Source organism: Zootoca vivipara, chromosome 7, assembly GCF_963506605.1.
Source record: "Zootoca vivipara chromosome 7, rZooViv1.1, whole genome shotgun sequence".
NCBI lineage: Eukaryota > Metazoa > Chordata > Lepidosauria > Squamata > Lacertidae > Zootoca > Zootoca vivipara.
Genome location: NC_083282.1, coordinates 78,557,458 through 78,578,953, shown reverse-complemented (window position 1 = coordinate 78,578,953; position 21,496 = coordinate 78,557,458). Strand labels below are relative to the sequence as shown.

The 21,496-nt window shown below is 46.3% G+C and overlaps 1 protein-coding gene across 5 annotated transcripts in view; it reads left to right on the top strand.

Annotated features, from left to right (window-relative positions):
• The window catches only part of RIPOR3 (RIPOR family member 3), a 114,223-nt gene that overhangs the window by 83,729 nt on the left and 8,998 nt on the right, over nucleotides 1–21,496 (top strand). For 4 of the 5 annotated variants that reach the window (XM_060277302.1, XM_060277303.1, XM_035122812.2 and 1 more), the window contains 7 exons: nucleotides 2,121–2,250; nucleotides 3,443–4,057; nucleotides 4,420–4,559; nucleotides 5,430–5,568; nucleotides 16,207–16,342; nucleotides 17,829–17,990; nucleotides 20,308–20,466. In XM_060277302.1, the coding sequence (XP_060133285.1) occupies nucleotides 2,121–2,250; nucleotides 3,443–4,057; nucleotides 4,420–4,559; nucleotides 5,430–5,568; nucleotides 16,207–16,342; nucleotides 17,829–17,990; nucleotides 20,308–20,466 (1,481 nt within the window). The remainder of the gene's footprint in view (nucleotides 1–2,120; nucleotides 2,251–3,442; nucleotides 4,058–4,419; nucleotides 4,560–5,429; nucleotides 5,569–16,206; nucleotides 16,343–17,828; nucleotides 17,991–20,307; nucleotides 20,467–21,496) is intronic. The other variant, XR_009557957.1, reaches the window with a different exon arrangement.

Here is a 21,496-nt window from a genome sequence, read left to right as displayed (position 1 = left end):
AAGGCATGGCTTCCAATTGGCTGCAGGAAGCTCCTACAGCCAATTGGAAGCCATGGAAGCTGCACATTGGACGTTCGGGTTCCAAAGAACCTTCATAAACCGGAACACTCACTTCTGGGTTTGGAGCTTATATTAACTACTTCAATTAGACGTAAGCATTTTGGCTATACATATGAGGCTGGTGGTCCCACATAATGAGGTTTTAACATTGAAAATCATAAAGTTCATCTTTTCTGCATATCAGTAGCCAGATGAAGTGTATACATTTGAAACAAGCCAGTGAAATGGGCTTGTAAGTAACTGTAGCGTCTGCTTTGGATGGAATATTCTCTGCCGTTCAGAGATCTTCTCTTGTTTTGCTACAAAGTGAGGAAAAGCAGATGAGTTGCTAATCTTCCTGTGTGCCACTGACTTGCTTTGACGAAGCCCAGCTGTGTGACACTGGCGAACTTAGCCAATTAAACTTCATTGGCCTTAATGCTGTGTGAGCCTTGCCTCCACGGTGGTATCGCAGCAGCACCTTCAGAGTAAAGAAGTTATTATCCGTGCTCAGGTTGTCTTCGGGCTGAGAGAAAGTGGAGCCCCGAAGCGCACAAACTTGGAAGAAAATCTGGACGAAGCCCATGGGACTAAACAGCTGAAACACATCTGGCAGAAGATTATCTCGTAACTGGTCTTTGCTAGGGTATGTCCACCTCTGCAAGATTGTTATCCGTTCAGTGCCCTTGGTAGATGTTGTCCACCATTATATTTGAATATCTGTGTTTTGGGATGCTGCTCTGAGCATCTTTTTAGGTGGCAAAGTGATATGTGCATGTAAAAATAAAGATGTACCTGAGGGGCCCTGCAACAAAATGTTGCAGTGGGGAGTTTGCTCCCTTCCTCAGTTTTCTGCCACCCTCACCTCATGCCGCATTCTGTGCACATGCGCACTCTGGACAACACTGCAGGGCTCTTGTAAGCTACTCAGAACCTTCCTTGTATTCAGTGTCAGTAATTCTCTTCCTGCCCCTTCCAAACAGCAATTTGGGGACAAAAACATTCATTTGCTTTGGGATTTGCATTAGTAGGTTGTTTTTTTTAATGCTACACACGAACTTAGCTATAGCAGGAATGCTGCTATTTTTGGAGTGTGTGTGTGTGTGTGTGTGTGTGTGTGAGAACACACTTGTTTCCTAAAAGTGTCAAGTTTGAAAACTGCTGCACTGCGCTAGATGAAGAATTATTTTGCAGGAGTGTTCAGCTTCTGAAGAGTTAAAAACAAATCAAAGCTTAAGTTCACATGACGGCATCCCAGTGGCAGGATGTGCATTCATGCTGCTCCTCGTTTATTTTATTTCAATCATATATTTTACCCCCCATTTTAATGAAAGCGTTTTCAAGGGGGCTTTTGCAGTAGAGTATCTCAAACAGTAAAAAAAAAAAGGCAAAACAATGCTATAGGCTAGTAATGAAAATAAAATTAAAGCAAGGGACTAAACAGCAATAAATCAATAAAAAAACAGCCAGTGGATAAAAGCAGCTTAAATTAAATATGCTGTGTTAAAAGGGCTTGAGCAAAGAAAACTCTTTTGATTTAGCAGTTAAACACACAGTAGGGGGGGCTCATTGCCCATGATGCTAGCAATGCCATGGGTGCAGTCTAATAGGTGTTCTCAACACTCACAAAACCATATTCTGTATTGTGATCCCAATTGCAGGAGATAGCTGGGTGGAAAAATTGCATCGCCCCCACCAGTGTACATGACATTGGTGTTTTTCTTTTAGCTGAGGAAACAAGATATTCCTGCAACGGAACTGATAACTTCAAATAAGATGTCTGTAGCTCCGGCAACAGCACTTAACAATCAATCTGTTTAGGGAAGTTTTTAATGTTTGAAGTGTTTTTCTGTTTTTAATGTTCTGTTGAAAGCCGCCCAGTGTGGCTGGGGAAACCCAGCCAGATGGGCGGGGTAGAAAATGATGATGATGATGGTTATTTTATTTTAATTACATATTTTCCTATACAGTGGTGGTGTGCAAACATATGGGGGAGAGGAATGACACTTCTTCAGTGGGTATGCCGCATGAAACCTTTGAGTTCCGAGTTCATCCTCTCTCTCCCTCTCCCTCTCCCGTAGCCCTTTTGACACTGAAAGCCTTGTCTTGTCTCCTGGATCTGCCTCCAAGTTTTCTGTGGGGAGCAGGAAAAACTCCATATACAGCTGGACCCCACCAAACACCCCCAGCTTCCGAGAGAAATATTACCTTGTAAGTATGAGCGGGATGTAAAGAGCTTCTGCGCTCAAGCGCTTACCCTCCCAGCCACTTTTGCGGTGTGTCAGGCCAGGGAATTGTCCCACTTGCTGAAATGTATTGGGCAAAGGAAAACAAAAGCATGCTCAGTCAGCAGCCTCTGATACTAGTCTTTTCTGAGTCTTCTCAGACAGGAGTCGTTCCGTTTAGAACTGTTGCTAATTAACGAAATGAAGATGTAAAGCACCAAGGGCCTTCAATGAGCTGAAGAAGCTTCTGGCGAGGCGGAAAGACTGAAAAACAATGGGTTAGGGGTGGAATTCAATGTACATTTACGTGGGGGTTACGTTCCGAGGCACCACGCCTTTAAGTGAAATGGTGTATATTGGGAACACCATTGCAAAAGCCTGCAAATACCCTCTAAACCTCTGGAAACCCTTTGGAAAACAAAACCCTGGGGGGGGAGAGAAAAAAACCCACCAAACTCCACCACAACCACTCCCTTCTTGCTCAAATTCCAACTCTCCACAGACCTTAAACATCTGTACAAAGGCTTGTGTGATTGCTGGGTGCTGTTTTTGCGCCATTTTTGTGCTCTTTTAGGGTTGTTTCTGCCCTTTTCTGTGCCGCTTCCAGGTTTGCTGCAATGCATGCAAGTGCGATTGTGCATGTCTTGAACATGTATAAATGGGACTTTGCCTGTAGCACTAAGTGGGGCATATGCACAGGGGATGAGGGCCACTGGAGCAATAAGATGTCCCCACCCCACTCCGTCCTCTGCCCATGCTCCCCCAATTCTCCAGAGCATATTTAGGGAATGTGGGGGAAGGAGGAGAGGGTGGGGGAAGTCCCATTGTACAAGAGAACCTCATTCCACATGCATAACAAGTTCGTTGAATCCCTCCCTGGATGGGTAATTTTGCAATTGAGGGACATGGTGGGGGGGATAGCTCAGCCTCTAGAGAGGAGAACTGAACTTAACACTGGAAAAATGAGAAACAGAGAAAATGAAGTTGACAGATTTGCTCAGTGTAGCCATTGTTCAGGAATGATGGGAGTTGTGGTTCATCAAAGCAGGTTCCTTTTAGGAGATGTGCTTACTATGTGCTATAGAAAGGCACTGGTTGCGTAGTTCCACCTCTCTCTCTCTCTCTCTCTCTCTCTCTCTCTCTCTCTCTCTCTCTCTCTCTCTCTCTCTCTGCCTCAGTCTGTTTTGCAGCAAGGGAAAAAACAAGCAGATATCGGGGACAAGGCCCAAGATCCCTGCATCCTGAGCTACTTGGCCGACTGCGATTTCGACATGAGTCTGAGGAGCACCAGCCACAGCCTCACGGAGACGACGGAAGGCAGCTCGTTCAGCTCAGAGGACCTGAAAGGGGCAGAAAGCAGGAATGTGACGCCACCTTCGAATCAGAGGGCACTGCCCATGCCACTGACTATCCTACAAGATGCTTGTGTGGCAGGAGAGCAGCAGGACCTTCTACTGTGCCAAACTCCCAGCCGCAGGACTCTAGACATCCTACAAGAGACGACCCATGCTGACCCAGCTCTCGCCATACCACCGCGCCCGCTGGATCAGGAGAGAGGGGGGAGCAAGTCCACTGTCTGGGACAGGAGTCACCATTTAGTACAGCAAAGGAAGCTCCTCTCTGCTGGTCGAAGAGGATCGAGAGGCAATTCTGATGCCAGAGGTGGTAGAAGGACTAAGTCGATTGACAAGATGCTTCAGGAAGTGTTGCTTTTGTTGAAATCCCAGCATCCGAGCCCTGCCCAACTGGAAGCATTGGAGTACCAACTTTTCTGCATCCGGGGCAAATTAAAGGTAAAGTATTGCTGTCAATTTTTAGCTCTCGGTACTTACCCTTTCCACCCCTAGATTCCCAAAGATGGCAAGAATGTTTGCGCAGACATATGGATTGTGCCCGAGCCATGCACAGGGGTGAAAATGTTCCTAGAGAAATGCAGCCTAAAGCAGGTTTGGGGAATCTGGCTTTCTAGATATTATTGGACTACAAATCCCACCATCCCTGACCATTGGCCATGGTGGGAGTTTGGGAAATCGGGCTGGTGGTGGTGGTGGAATATTCACTGGTGATATCTGTGCTACTGATGGCACCGTGCCCATTGGGATGAAAAGGGTTTCTACTTAAAAGGAAATGGAACTAATTTTGCATTTGACAACAGCCCAAAAGGTACCAACTGAAACACTCCTCCGTGGAGAGCTTGATGGTTGAGACAGTGCTGGAAAGCTTTGACTTCCTCAACGCTGATGGCAGTGCAGATGAACTGTCATCCCTCGGGAGTGTAAGGACCCGCAGTACCAGGTAAGGCCTTCTATATAAATTTGTAAATACCTGCCACATTGGGCAACCTTTTTCCCCTGTCTGCTGAAATGCTTTATAGAAGACTATGAGAAAGAAGAGTGATGGATCAACAGGGCTAGATTAAATAATTATGCTGCCTATAGTATTGAGTCGAGGGAGCCTTCATGCTGTACCAACCGTTCATCTACCAACTGTGCCACTCTGGTAGCTTCCCAGAAGCTTCTGGTTGACCGCTCTTGACAAGCAAGGTGCTGGAGTGGAAGGATTGATGGACTGATCTAAACGGCCTCGGCCCAGTATACCTGAAGGAGCGTCTCCACCCCCATCATTCTGCCTGGACACAGAGGTCCAGCGCCGAGGGCCTTCTGGCAGTTCCCTCACTGCGAGAAGCAAAGCTACAGGGGACCTGGCAGAGGGCCTTCTGTAGGAATTCCTGCCCTGTGGAATGCCCTCCTATCAGATGTCAAAGAGAAAAACAACTATCTGATGTTTAGAAGACACCTGAAGGCAGCCCTGTATAGGGGAGTTTTTAATGTCTGAGATTTTAATGTATTTTAAATCTTTTGTTGGAAGCCACCCAGAGCGGCTGGGGAAACCCAGCCAGATGGGCAGCATGCAAATAAATTATTATTATTTATTATTATTATCCACCAGGGTTCAGGGTTCTTCTGATGTTCTGTTCTTATGCTCCTTTCATTGAATTCCTTTGTATCACTGGAATCTGATCCCGGATCATAACCCAGAGGAAGCATTGACCATATTTCCTCTCCAAAGCCTCAGTAAGATAGGGCTTGGTTCACCACCCATCCCCCTGCCGCCCTGCTTTATTTTCATTCTATTAATTATTTGCTTCCTTATCCTTGTCCTTAGTACCAGCAGCTACAACAAAGCGACACTTCCATCCCTGGGCTATGATACCAAAACAGAAAAGAAGGAGTTAACCACAGGCAGTGATGACCTAGATACACTTCTGGAAGTTCATCTGCAGTTCTGCAGAGCTCTCCTGCAGGTGGGGAATTGTGTTTGATTGCTTTCTCTCTCTCTCTCTCTCTCTCTCTCTCTCTCTCTCTCTCTCTCTCTTTTAAAAAAAATGGGGGAATTGGAGTCTTATTACTATGATTAATCTCATGGAACGGGAGACAAAGGGCAGTCGGTCTTTGGAGAGAAGATTGTATTGTTTTAATCTGCACGATCAGCAAACATTTGAACCATAAAAAGCTCTTTGTCATGAGTTGGGATGGGGGGGGGACATAGCTGCCAAGTCGCCCGTTTTCCGCGGGAAACCCCCGTATTTTAAACCGTTTCCTGCTGGCAGTCCAGATTGGAAAAAATCCTGTAAATCCCCCAGATTTCAGTACCTGCCAGAGAGGCTCCTTCTGCGCATGTCTGGATATGCACAGAACCGATTTCGGGTGCTCTGCCCATGTCTGGGCACCAGAAATCAGGCAGCGTCGGCACCGGAAGTTGCTTCTACGCATGTCTGGAAGCAACTTCCGGTGCCGGCGCTGCTGATCCCTGATTTTTCTAACCGGGAGTTGGAAGGTATTGGGGGGGGGGGACACAGTTCTCATTCAAAGGCGAACCTACCTGATTTGAACTTTCTGAAGCAATATGCAAACCCAAACACAGCGATCCTTTGAAATTCCCAATTTTCTGAATTTTGCTTCGTAGGTCTCCAAGGCATGTGTTCAGGAATGCATATACTAAGGCAACGTGTGTATGAAAATGTTCCTATTGGGGAAGATAACACATACAAACGGGAAAACCCACTTTGCAAAAATGTGTATTGTTGCAGACAAATTAGGAGAAATTAGGAAACGAATTAGGAGAAATTCTCACTTAAGAAAATGCCGATGAATCTTCGTGAGAACTTTTTTAAAAGAAAAATCACAACCTGATGTGGAAATGTAGGGAACTGAACTTAAGGCTGGGGAAAAGAGAAACTGGGAGAAACCAAAATCGAGAGATTGCTGCATCCCTGTGACTCATGTGTAAGCAGAAGCTCTGCTAGATTAGATCAAAGATCTATCTAGGCCAGCATCCTCTTTCCCAAAAAGATGGGAAGCCCACTAACAAGACAGGGAAGTAATGGCCGTTGTGAGCAACAGCAATGGCTAGCACACAGTCTGTGTGTAAATAGTGAGTTTTATTCCAAATAGTCAAAACAAAGGCAAGTAACCACAAGAAAGACTGCAACTTCCTGCTCAAGACCACTAGTTAATCAGATGATGACTCATCTAGCTCTCTAGCGTGAGTCCACCTCCTTTTATTCCTACGCTCGAACAACGCCCTCTGCCTCTCTCTCTGTAATTGCCATTTCCTCTTATCCTGTAACCCTCCCCTCCTACGTTCCTGTAACTTTAAAGAACTAGGACCAGACTCGGACAAACTCTCTTCTGAGGTTTGAGTTATTTCTGCCATTTGCTCACCCCTCCCAGCCAGTTCCTTTATCAAAGCAAGCCTCCCTTCCAGTTCCGGGCTATCAGCCAAGTCCGACAGCTGAGCCTCATTAGTTATCGGCTCTAACCTAACATCATCCCCCCCTCTAGGGGCCTCCTCTCCTTCCTCCCGCCTCCGCACTTCCTTACTTGGGGCGTTATGAGATACCTCCCACCATTCTCCCTCTTCACTTCCCCAATAACTGCAACCCGGTTGCGACTCTTCTACTTCTTCCTCCTCTTCAAACCCACCATTCACTTCAGCTTCCCAGTCTGCCTGTTCTGCCTGCTCCTCTACCCAACCCCGGGGTTTGGGTTTATTAGGGTACCTATGGTGAAACTCTCTCTGCAGCCTAGATGCATGTATATCACTCGCATTCACCCATGAGTTCTCCTCTGGTCCGTACCCTTTCCAAGCCACCAAATACTGTACCCCCCTGCCCCTTCTACGAGAGTCCAATAGCTGAACCACTTCATATTCCGGTTCACCCTCCACCCAGATGGGCAAAGGTGGTGGCTCCTTCCTCTTCTGATACCGGTGTCTTGGCGTTACTGGCGATAAGAGTGACCGATGGAACACCGGATACATCTTCATTGAAGTCGGTAAACGTAACTTATATGAAACAGGATTTATTTGTTCCAACACTTCGAATGGCCCTACCCGTTGCGGCAGTAACTTCTTACAACGTCCCTTGCTCGGCCAATCTTTAGTGGATAGCCAAACTTGGTCCCCTACCCTTATCTCCTTGCCCACTTGCCGGTGTTTATCAGCTTCTGCCTTATACAGAGCCTTCGCTTTTTCTAGCTGTTCTCGCAGAATACTGTGCAACGCTTCCATTTCTTCTGCGAACTGTTCAGCTGCAGGCACTGCCAGTCCATCTCCCTGACCTGGAAACACCCGTGGATGTCGCCCATGGCAGGCAAAAAATGGCGTCTGCTGTGTAGAAGCGTGCACAGCATTATTATAAGCAAACTCAGCCAACGCTAGTTTCCCAACCCAGTCATCCTGTTGATAATTCACGTAACAACGTAGGTACTGTTGCAACGTCGCGTTCGTCCGTTCGGCCTCTCCATTTGTCTGAGGATGCCGAGCCGATGAGAGGCACACCTCCACCTTCAGCAATTGCATCAGTCTCCTCCAAAACTGGGAGGTAAACTGCGTTCCCCTATCAGACACAATCTTCTGCGGCAATCCATGCAATTTGAACACATGTTCTATGAAGAGTTGCGCGGTCTCCTGTGCCGACGGTAATTTCTTGCAAGGAACAAAGTGTGCCATCTTGGAGAACAGATCTACTACCACCCAAACCACTGTCTGTTTCTGCGACTCGGGCAAATCAGTGATAAAGTCCATAGCAATGCCTTCCCACGGTGCTTGTGGTGTGGGCAGTGGTTGAAGTAGCCCGGCTGGTGTTTCGCGAGGTCTTTTGGACCGTTGGCACACTTCACATGCCCGGACATACTCCTTGACCTCCTCCTGCATCCGTGGCCACCAAAAATCCCTTGATACCAGACGTTCTGTCTTCCACTGCCCAAAATGTCCTGCTGTTGGACTGTCATGGCATTGTCTCAGCACCCTCGCACGAAGCTCTCCCTCTGGCACATAGAGAGCTTCCCCCTTGTACAGCAGCCCTCCTCTCTCAGTAAACTCCTTCCCTTGGACTTCCCCCTTACGTATTGCCTTCCTCTTCTCTTGAGCGAACCCATCCTTCTGCGTTTGTTGGAGAAAGTCTGACCGTTCTAATGCCGTCATCGTTGCTAGCTGCAGTTGTTCGGGGCTCAGGATCAATCTCCGTTCTAACCCGGTCTCTATTTCGGAATACTCCGGTTTTCGGGACAATGCGTCCGCCCGCTGGTTCTGAGCACTAGACACATACTTAATCCGGAAATTGAACCTGGCAAAGAATTGCGCCCACCTAATCTGTCGTTGGTTCAATTGACGAGCCGTCTGCCAGTACTCTAGGTTTTTATGATCAGTGCGTACCTCCACCTGATGCTGCGCCCCTTCCAAGAAATGCCGCCAAGTTTGTAGAGCATCCTTTATTGCCAACAACTCTCTCTCCCATATAGTATAATTTTGTTCTGACGAGTTTAATTTCCTTGAGTGAAAGGCACATGGTCTCAGTTCCCCTTTGTCATCTTCCTGGAGAAGCACCGCCCCAATGGCTTTGTCCGAAGCATCGGTTTCCACGACCATCGGCTTGTACGGGTCTGGATGAGCCAAGTATCTTTCCTCCACAAACAAGTTCTTAAGTCTCTCAAACGCCCTTTGGGCTTCCTCAGTCCATTTAAACGCCTTTTTGCCTTTCAAACAATCTGTTATCGGTGCTGTAAGGCTTGAGTACATTGGTATAAACTTCCGATAGTAATTGGCAAACCCCAAGAATCTTTGTACATCTTTTCGAGTCTTGGGTCTTTGCCATGACACTACTGCCTGAACCTTTGCTGGATCCATGTGCACCCCCTCTGGGGTGATTCTATAGCCTAAGAACTCCACTTCTGTTACGTGAAAGTGGCATTTCTCCAACTTAGCGTACAATCGATGTTCTCTTAGACGCTCTAACACTTCCTTCACATGTTGTACGTGTTCTTCCAGACTCTCCGAGTAGATTAATAGATCATCTAAATAAGCAAGGACCGAACGATCCAACAAGTCGGACAACACGTAATTAATAAATGCCTGAAAGGTGGCCGTGCCCGACTGTAGTCCAAACGGCATGACAAGATATTCAAATGTGCCGTACCTGGTGTTAAAGGCCGTCTTCCATTCATCTCCCTCTCTTACTCGTATCAAATTATATGCCCCCCTCAAGTCCAGTTTTGTAAAAATTTTAGCCGACCGTAATCTTTCCAGCAAATCCCCAATTCGTGGCAACGGGTAACGACTGGGAATCATGCGCTGGTTGATCTTCCTGTAATCAACTACAAGTCTTTTCTCAGAAGTGTTCTTCTTATCCACAAAGAAAATTGGAGCTCCTCCCGGAGTCTTGGTAGGCCGTATGAAACCCCGTTCCAAATTTTTTCGCAGGAACTCCCTCAGTTCTGCCAACTCCACTTCTGACATAGCGTAGATACGGCTGGCGGGTATCTCAGCCCCTGGCACCAGATCTATTTTGCAATCGTACTGGCGATGCGGTGGTAACCGATCTGCCTCCTTCTCGCAGAATACGTCTCTAAAAGACTTATACTGTGGGGGTATTTGTCTCTCTTCCCCAGTGAGCGGACCACAGTCTGGCGTACCATTGGCCTCACCATTCTTCTCCGCCCTGATTCCCAAACAATGTAGTCGGCAATACACTGACGAAAAGGTCATCGATCTCTGGCCCCAGGAGATCATCGGATCATGACGGGATAGCCAACTCATCCCCAAAACCACGGGGTAGGAGTTCAACCTGGTGATATGGAATGCAATGACCTCTCGGTGTCCCGGCAGTTCTAGACCAATTGGCATTGTGGCCTCTGACACACAGCCAGACAGCAACACTCTACCATCAATTGTTCTAACTTCTAAAGGTTCTTCCAATGACTGTGTCTCTATTCCCAACCTGCTCACCAAGTCCATGTCTATAAAATCAGTCGAGGCTCCAGAATCAATAAGAACTTCCACACGCTCGCCCCTTCCATCTGGGAGTCGTAGCATTGCGAATGCTGTAATTACTGGTAAGATCGGTCCAGGTGGAAGCCCTTTGGGTCTCTTTTCCCCCAACCCGAGGCCTCCAGAACGGGCTGGGTCATCTCGTTTCCCGACTGCTCCACTATGCCCTCTCCAGATGTTGTTACATTTGTGCCAGACAGCGCACCTCGGTTTCTTCCTACAGTACACTGACGAGCCATGTGATTGGGGGAGCCGCAGATAAGGCACAACCGATCTCTCCACCTTCTCTCTCTCTCAGCGTGTGTAATACTAGGTGTTGTACCCCTTCTGATAGAACTACGTTGCATGGGTGCTTCTTCCTCCACCCTTCGTGAATCCGGCAGCTCTAAGGGCACAAATGTCCTGCGGCTCTCTGACCTTCCTTGGCCCCTACGCAACCTGTCCAGCGATTGGAACCTCAGGTCTAGTTGCAAGGCGACTTGTGCCACCTCTTCCAAGGTCTTCAACCCAGGATTTTTTGCCAACTCCACCCGAATCTCTTCACTGAGTCCCGCCTTAAACAATCCAACCAAGGCCTTTCCTTCCCAGCCTAGTTGTCTAGCAAGTCTCACAAAAGAGGACCAGAACTGTGCTACAGTTCCCTTTCCTTGCTTAAGGCTCAAGAACTCCTGTTCCCACTCTGCTTCTTGTGCAGGATTCCTGAACATGCTATCCAGAAGCTTCAAGAAGGCTGATAAGTTGGTGAGCACTCGGTCATTAGACATTAGGTAAGGGGCAATACACTGCCGCGCCTTCCCTTCTAAAAGCCCCACCACCAGGGCCACTCTGGCATCATCATCTCTGTATTCTTCTCCCTTAAGCCTTAAATAATACAAGCAGGAAGCCCGAAATGAATCATACTCTGCACCGCTCCCACTAAAACGTGGGGGAAGGGGAACAAAATTCTTTGCCACTTGCCTGCCAGATAAGTCAGAGAGTTGTCTTGCTTGTTCTGAGGTCACTCCTTCCAGCCGTGCTAATCTTGCCTTCAACTCTTGGTTCTCTGCCCAGAGAGCTTCAGTATTATCTTCTAACTTCATCTCCATTGCTGTTGCGCCGACTGATAAATCCCCAGCCGGTTGCTGCTTCCCCTTTTCTTCCATTCTTGCTTAAATCCACATGCTTCCCCTTCAGCAGCAAGTTAGATGAGTCATGCTGTGAGCAACAGCAATGGCTAGCACACAGTCTGTGTGTAAATAGTGAGTTTTATTCCAAATAGTCAAAACAAAGGCAAGTAACCACAAGAAAGACTGCAACTTCCTGCTCAAGACCACTAGTTAATCAGATGATGACTCATCTAGCTCTCTAGCGTGAGTCCACCTCCTTTTATTCCTACGCTCGAACAACGCCCTCTGCCTCTCTCTCTGTAATTGCCATTTCCTCTTATCCTGTAACCCTCCCCTCCTACGTTCCTGTAACTTTAAAGAACTAGGACCAGACTCGGACAAACTCTCTTCTGAGGTTTGAGTTATTTCTGCCATTTGCTCACCCCTCCCAGCCAGTTCCTTTATCAAAGCAAGCCTCCCTTCCAGTTCCGGGCTATCAGCCAAGTCCGACAGCTGAGCCTCATTAGTTATCGGCTCTAACCTAACAGCCGTCTTGTGTATGCCTTGGAAATCTGACTTTTTTAATGTAATTGCAACACTGACTCGCCCCTTTCTCATCTGATGACAACAGGGCCGGACAACCCTAGGTATTTTTCAGGTTGGCTGGCATCCCTATTCCTGCATTTTTTGAACATATGAAGCAGCCTTTATGCTAGTTTGGACCACTGGTCCATCTAGCCTGGTATTGTCCATTCCAGGGGTAGCCAGCATGATGGACCACAACTGCCATCATTCCTGACTGCTGACCATGTTGGTTGGGGTGATTAAGGTTGGGGTCCAACAACTTCTAAAGAGCATCACCACAGCTAAAGGGTGGCCCAGTCTCATTGGCAGCAGCTCTTCAGGGTCTCAGACGAGGGGTCTTTCCCAGCTGCTGCTGCCTGACTCTGTTAAGTGGAGATGCAGGTGGTTGAACGTGAGACCTTCAGAGCTTCTTTCTCTGAGCTATGACCTTCTCCTTGCTTCTGAGAGTGCCACACTGATTCAAATAATGGATATCCAATAGGGTGATGACTTTTTTACAACCTCATTTCCCTGTATCATAATTTGATGAGCTTTCATTAAAGATTAGATAAAACCTTACTTTCGAAGAGATTTGATAAAAAAAACCTCACGCACAAAATGATTTTTAAAAATGTTATTTATCAGTTTTTTGACCATTTTTGAAGTCACTGTAAGCAGATATAAAATTGAACCCAAGCTTTAGAGTCACATATATACAACATTATATAGGGTCATCAAACACACAAGGAAGCTTTTTTTAGGTGCAGTAACATATAGACGCCGGTAGAGGGCGATGTTTTCCTACCTCTCCTGTAGGTTCTTTTCCCAGCATGTCTGGCAGGGTCTGCTGGCTGAGTTTTGAGGTCCCAAAAGGGGGCTTTTACCTTGCGCAGGTGTGACATTTGTATACCCTATGTTGCTAAGAACACTCCCCATTGTGGAATGTGGTGTTGTGTCCAAATTTGATACGAAATATATATAGAATTGTTAATACAATTTTATGAAATGGTAAAACGGCATACAAAAAAATTAAAAACGGTTTGTGCGTAACCTTTTTTTAATATTTCAATGAAATATACCTCATTTTAGTCATCAATAGGCAAAAGCTCATCCATTTGTGCTAGAGGAAATAATTTTTGAAAAATAATAATAAAAAGTCATCACCCTAATATCCAAATATTTAAAGAAAGGTTTGACTGGCTGTTTTCTCATGCCAGGGAAGCTGTTCCCACAGGAAGGTGGTCCAACTCGTATTTGGTGCTCTGGGAAAAACAAAACAGACATCCATCCTCTTTTAAATCTGCTTTCCTAATACATGCTCATCAGACTGTTTGCAACAGATAGTTATGTTTCCCGGGCCTGAGCAGAAATTCCCAGGAAGCCTTTGAAGGCACTTCCAGAGGTTGACTTCCCTGGGGACATGACTACCCAGTGCAGAGCTGAACAAGTCAAACCAGATTATTTCAGCTTTAAGCTCATAAAAATACAGAAGCCACCAAGGCACTCGTAATTGGGTTACAATTGATAAAATAAAATATGGATAGAAATAAAATATTTGAGAAATATACAAAATCAGGGATAGGATATAATAAAAGAGTTTCAGTTTTTGTATAGGAGACCATTACGTCTCTTATAAGACAGGACAGAAGTTAAAATTTTTGCCACTTGCAAGGTTACAAACATGTCTGTGAGCTGAACAAGGAAGCACTGTGATGATTTTGAGGTCCCGGGTAACTCTGGCACAGGCTGACCTCCAAAAAGTCTCTACCATAGCTGCCAAGTTTTCCCTTTTCTCGTGAGGAAGCCTATTCAGCATAAGGGAAAATCCCTGTAAAAAAGGGATAACTTGGCAGCTATGGTCTCTACTCCTGGTTACATCTCTCAGCATGTAGGCCCCTCCCAGCTCCATTGATTGCTGGCCGTGCTGTATCTGAGAACAGGGCAGCCAGCTGCTCCTTCTTTCATGGCGATGATCCTTATACAGTAGTTGCCGTCAGGAGTGGGAAGAGCACAATTCACAGAAAAGAGAGAGAGACCAATTTTTGGAAGCACCACGAAGCCTTAGACTCCCAAAGGTTCTATTAATGCTTACTCGTGAACAGATCTTCTGGCTAAGAACCATTCTCAGTCAGCAGATGTTCAATGCTTCATACAATGTCTGTTGAGATACTACAAGGAAATGCCTTCTGGTGAGAACTCATTCTTTTAAGCTGTAAATCTGGGGGGCAGAGCATCCCAGACAGGGGTAGGGCCAGTGTTACAGTCTTGCTCCCCATCCTCATTCAGTTATTAATCACATGTGTATGGGGGTGGGAAGTTAGACTAAGGCTCCAATAGCAAACCCATTTATTCATTTGTGTCAACTTAATATGGTCTGAAGCTCAACATCAAAAAAACCAAGATCATGGCCACTGGACCCATCACCTCCTGGCAAATAGAAGGGGAAGAAATGGAGGCAGTGAGAGATTTTACTTTCTTGGGCTCCTTGATCACTGCAGATGGTGACAGCAGTCACGAAATTAAAAGACGCCTGCTTCTTGGGAGAAAAGCAATGACAAACCTAGACAGCATCTTAAAAAGCAGAGACATCACCTTGCCGACAAAGGTCCGTATAGTTAAAGCTATGGTTTTCCCAGTAGTGATGTATGGAAGTGAGAGCTGGACCATAAAGAAGGCTGATCGCCGAAGAATTGATGCTTTTGAATTATGGTGCTGGAGGAGACTCTTGAGAGTCCCATGGACTGCAAGAAGATCAAACCTATCCATTCTTAAGGAAATCAACCCTGAGTGCTCCCTGAGGCTCCAATACTTTGGCCACCTCATGAGAAGAGAAGAATCCTTGGAAAAGACCCTGATGTTGGGAAAGAGAAGGAGAAGGGGACGACAGAGGACGAGATGGTTGGACAGTGTTCTCGAAGCTACGAACATGAGTTTGACCAAACTGCGGGAGGCAGTGCAAGGCAGGAGTGCCTGGCGTGCTATGGTCCATGGGGTCACGAAGAGTCGGACACGACTAAACGACTAAACAACAACAACAAATAGTGAGCCAATCTCAGCTCACTAGTGAGTGTGGTTATATAGTCTGCATATTTGCCAAGATGTTTGTTGCCAGCGTTGGGGTTTCTGTGTCAGTTTCCGCTGCGCACAGGCCTTTTTACAGGAATGTTCGCATGAGGACCTATCTTGTTTGCACTGGCCTTTATGACCAGCTTTGGATTGCAACTGAGAATAGAGTGATCTGTCAGTTCCAGTTCCAGTTCCCTCGGTTTCTCATTTTTCCAGTCTTAAGATTCAGTTCCCTCCATTTGCACAGCAGTTTGCAAATTGTTTTCTCCTGATAATCACATTTTTATATGCAGCTTTGAGTTATATACCCACATTTCTGCAAGCAATTTCCCCAAACGTAATGCATCCTTGTGCATGATTTTCACCTACGTGTTCAATTTTTATATCCACACTTTCACTTAATACTGTATATGCATTTTTGCAAACATTGGTTGGATGTAAAATTGCATTGCAGAATTCGGATAAGTGCAATTTTAGAAGGATAGCTGTGTTTGTTTCAATTCTCATACTGTTTAGGAAAACGCAGATTCACCTTTAAATGCGAAATGAACTGAAAAGCCTTAATTGCAGCCCAAGAGCTGCGGTATTGCAAGAGTCCTCTTTGCGCATTTCTTTGTGGTCCATAATATTGGCAGCTGCTTATCAGCACCACTACAACAACACAGTAATTTCAAAAGGAAGTGGCTTTATTCATATCCATGCTCAGCGGAGTGCAATTAACTCGCAGCTGTTGGGTTGCATTTGACAATGTGTGTCCCACCGCAGAGATGGGAGGCAGGTGTTCTCCCCAGTGGCCCTGGGGAAGTTTTGGACCATGTGCAGATGAATTTGGCTGCTTCGTTGCTTAATATACAACCCTGAGCAGTAGCCTCTACAATCCTCCCTTCTTTTGCTTCCAGAAACTTGTCCTGCCAGACTTAGCTCCAATTGTCCAGCAGAGCCTTTTAGAACAGGTGTCACAACAGAAACACGTTCTGGAGATAATCTCTGCTCTGGCTGCTCCTGTACCACGGAACCTGACTTCTGTGGAAGAGAGTAAGTTATGAGATGTCCAAAACTTTAAGGTGTGGAACAGACACTCCCAAGCATCCTTTTTCCCCCAGCCGCTGCCTAGTAGAGGGTGGGGGTGGAGGGCCTGTTATGACCAAGGGCTGCATTCACTTGTGGCGAACGTTCAAGGACCCAGTGGGATCAAAGCAAAAGTGGGTGGAATAACCCCACACAGTTTCTCACACACATCCCAATTCACATACCCGCCTGTGCAGAGCTGGACACCAACACCAACAAATGCATTCCTACATGATCTGTGCATCTGTTCTTAGACATATAGCACACACCCATTCTCATTCCCCCCCTCTCAACCTCCCTGTTGGACCACAGCTCCCATCATTCCAGGCCATTGGCCATGCTGACAGGGCTCATGGGAGTTGGAGTCCAGCAACAACTGGAGAGCCACAGGTTCTCGAATTCTTTCCTTAACCAAGTGCCACTCCTTTAAATAGATCTTCCACTTCTAATGGCCTCCCAGCTCTCACTTGCGCGCAAAACCAAAAGTCCTCATTGGACATATCACTCACACACACACACCCCACATACCTTTGCACGCCATATGTGATTCAGACTCTCAAGAAGGCAGATATTGATCTGGGAGCTTGGGATCAAGCTTTTATTGAGATTAGTAAAATGCTAGGGGAGTGATTTGGTGACGTATGCATCCATCTACGTACAGTGGTGCCTCGCTTAACGAATGCCCTGCTTAACAAAATTTCCGCTTAACGAAAGGATTTTTCGAGCGGAGGTTGCCTCGCTAGACGAATTCGTTTTATGAAAAATTCGTCTAGCGAATCGCAGTTTCCCATAGGAATGCATTGAAATTCAATTAATGCGTTCCTATGGGCAAAAAAAAAATTCAAAAAAAATTCAATGCATTCCTATGGGATTCGCTAGATGAATTTTTCATTATAAGAAAAGACCCGTGGAACAAATTAAATTTGTCTAGCGAGGCACCACTGTATCCCTATCTGTGCGTATGTTCCTTTTGGCATGTATACAGATTAGCACAGGATCAATTTAGGCTTATTATTTTATACACACACATGTACACACACACACACACACACACACACACACACACACATGTACACACACAGCCTATAGCTGTAGGTCTCAGGGCAGTTCACAGGATAAAATCAAATTATAAAACCACAAAATACATATTCAAAACAACAACAACAACAACAACAACAACAACAACAACAACAACAACAACAACCCAATAACAACCCCCACCCCAGATTTTAAAAGGGCATTGGATGTCAATCAAATCAACCAAAGGTCTGGTTAAAGAGGAACGTTTTTGCCTCATGCCAAAAGGTGTATAATGAAGGTAAACTTCCCTGGGGAGAGCATCCCACAGGTGGGGGAGCCACTGCATAAAAGGCATACCACCTGGTATTTCACTTTTAGCTTGCAAATGAGTTTCCGGCCCCCTTGTTGACATTCATATTATTATTTTTTGCAGTCATTCAAAAAGCTAAAAAGCAGAAGCGCTGCCTGAAGATTTGGAGTGAGTGCACTGAGCGAGGAAGCATTTTATTCTGTCCGGTGGAGAGATTTTGGAACCCTTTGAAATACATACTGATGTTTAAAACGAAAGAGAACTATCAAGGACACATAGAAAAAGGTAATACGATTGTATTTGTGCCTTTGCTAATGATTGCCCAGTGTTGATCACTTTTAAAACTTGGCAGCCGTTTTGGATTTCAGTTAGTCCAAAGCGGTGCAATGATTAAAATATCCACTGACTGGTTAAAAGGAAAATGTATCCATTTATAAAAATGCAGTCTGTGTAATAATAATTCTTCAGCATTTATAGCTTGCCCCATAGCTGTTCAAAGCACTTGATGTACGTTAGCTCAGCAAACCTTACAATAATCCTGCTTGGTATTACTGTCTCCAAGATTCCTCAGTATTGCAGATAGTGGAACTCTGGCTGTTGGGTGAGTTACCTATAAAAAGCTACCTGGCAGAGTTCCTGGCAGAGGGGAGATTTGAACCCAGGACTTTCTGATCCATGGCCCTAGTAGTCACTTAGGTAGTAATGTTGCATGATGTAGCTTAGAGCCGTCCTGTAGGCAAAGGCTGGCTAACCTGTGACCCTCCTGATGTCATTAGACTCCAACTCCCATCAGCCCCTGCTAGCAAGGACAATGTCCAGGGATGATGGGGATGGTAGTTTAACAACACACTGGGGCGAGACAGGTTCCCCTATTCCTGCTGTAGCCAAGGGAGCATTGGAGCAGAGGTGGGGAATCTGCAGCCCTTCAGATTTAACAGGACTCCAGTTCCCATCTGTCCTAGCCAGCATGACCAGTGGTTGGAGCTCACTAGAATGGTGAGCCAGCCCTGAATTAGAGCCTCCACCTCCTGTGACATCCAAAAAAACCATTTGACTGTACATAGTGGGTTGAAGAATGGCAGCGATGGTTACAGGCTCTCCTTCTGCAATTTCATGCCATAGTATTTCTTGTTCTTGCAGTTGTGTATGTGAATTCAGGATTGCATAGAGGAAATAAGCACCTCAATGCTGATTCCCAGTCCTGAGAATTACCTAACCCTATGTTTTCTGCTCAAATATTTCAAACTAAGCAGGGCTGGTGTTTTTTTAAAAAAATCTTTTAATTCTTTTTGCTTAACATTTGCATACAAGTGAATGAGCTTGGGATTTCTGCCTGAGGCTGAAATCTGGCAGCTTCTGACTTATGCATAAAGATGCCCCCCCAGGCCTAGGTGGTGAGTAGTTGTGCCCTGTGGGTACTAAGCACCATTACCATCTGCCGCCGCTGCTGCATGCTTCTGTGAACTAAACTGGGACTCCTGTCCTGTGTACAGTTATTCTAGCAGCCATGCTAAGACTGTGCTCTCTAAGTAAAATGGCCTTCGTTATTTGGCCTGCTGCCTTTGCATAAGGCTGTGCATTGTGTGATGTGCTGATCACAAGTGGAGAAAGGAATATTGGGCCCAGCGTTTACTATATTCACAATTTCAGCTTCCTTAAAAAACAACAACCACACAACATTATTGTTTAGCTCTGAATGCAGTGAGGATGGGCTTGAAAGTGTTTAGGCAATAGTGGTTACAGACAAAATATTGATCTAGATCAGGGGTTCCCAAACTAAGGCCCGGGGGCCGGATGCGGCCCAATCGCCTTCTCAATCTGGCCCGCTCCCAGTCCGGGAATCAGCAAGTTTTTACATGAGTAGAATGTGTCCTTTTATTTAAAATCATAGCTGCCAAGTTATCCCTTTTTTAAAGGGAAATTCCCTTATGCTGAATAGGCTTCCTTGCGAGAAAAGGGAAAACTTGGCAGCTATGTTTAAAATGCATCTCTGCGTTATTTGTGGTGCCTGCCTGGTGTTTTTACATGAGTAGAATGTGTCCTTTTATTTAAAATGCATCTCTGGGTTATTTGTGAGGCATAGGAATTCGTTCATTTTTTCCCCTTCAAAATATAGTCCGGCCCCCCACAAGGTCTGAGGGACAGTGGACCGGCCCCCAGCTGAAAAAGTTTGCTGACCCCTGATCTAGATGCACCTTTCTTCTGATCCAGAAAGGCTCTTCTTATCTTCAATGTTGTTGTTGTTTAGTCGTTTAGTTGTGTCCGACTCTTTGTGACCCCATGGACCATAGCACGCCAGGCACTCCTGTCTTGCACTGCCTCCCACAGTTTGGTCAAACTCATGTTGGTAGCTTCGAGAACACTGTCCAACCATCTCATCCTCTGTTGTCCCCTTCTCCTTGTGCCCTCAATCTTTCCCAACTTCAGGGTCTTTTCCAGGGAGTCTTCTCTTCTCATGAGGTGGCCAAAGTATTGGAGTATCTTCAATGTATAGGAGGAAATTCAAATACCCAAGCCCTGACCATCTCTAGATAGAACTGCTTGCCTCACGTTTATTTTGTTTAAAACATCCCGCCCCTCATTTCTATGCACCCCCTTTCAGTTTTGCAGGTGTTTCTGGAGCAGATAGTTGGAAGTAGCCTGCTCTTTCCCTCGAGGGATCTCCCAGCTGAATCAGTGACATTATTCCAGTTTTACAGCTACCTGGAGAAGCACCACGTGAACAATTTGGAAAAACACCTGGCCAGATTTGCTAAAGAAGGTAAATAAATGGCTGGCGAGGGAGACCCTATTTGAGATTTGGTCAGGTGTCTGCCAGGTTAGGAGTTATTATACAGGGTGAATCTCCAAGGCCCACCACTGGCTGTTGCATGTTGAAATGATAGCTACTTGAGAAACTGTCCCGTTCCTTGAGCTGTACCCAGCAGGTCACTGCGTTCTGTAGGAGAGTTTCACTGTAGGAGAGTTTCTACCTCTCTTTCAAATCAGAACCGGTGAAGGCGGTGAAGGTCCTGTGTGAGTGCCTGGAGGCGGTTGGAGGATGGATGGCGGCTAACAGATTGAGATTGAATCCTGACAAGACAGAAGTACTGTTTGTGGGGGACAGGAACCAGGCGGGTGTGGAGGACTCCCTGGTCCTGAATGGGGTAACTGTGTCCCTGAAGGACCAGGTGCGCAGCCTGGGATTCATTTTGGACTCACAGCTGTCCATGGAGGCACAGGTCAATTCTGTGTCCAGGGCAGCTCTTTATCAGCTCCATCTGGTACGCAGGCTGAGACCCTACCTGCCTGCGGACTGTCTCGCTAGAGTGGTGCATGCTCTAGTTATCTCTCGCTTGGACTACTGCAATGCGCTCTACATGGGGCTACCTTTGAAGGTGACCCGGAAACTACAACTAACCCAGAATGCGGCAGCTAGACTGGTGACTGGGAGCAGCCGCTGAGACCACATAACACTGGTCCTGAAAGACCTACATTGGCTCCCAGTACATTTCCGAGCACAATTCAAAGTGTTGGTGTTGACCTTTAAAGCCCTAAACGGCCTCGGTCCAGTATACCTGAAGGAGCGTCTCCACCCCCATCGTTCTGCCCGGGCACTGAGGTCCAGCGCCGAGGGTCTTCTGGCGGTTCCCTCGCTACGAGAAACCAAGTTACAGGGAACTAGGCAGAGGGCCTTCTCGGTAGTGGCACCCACCCTGTGGAATGCCCTCCCACCAGAGGTCAAAGAGAACAACAATTACCAGACCTTTAGAAGGCATCTCAATGCAGCCCTGTTTAGGGAAGCTTTTAAT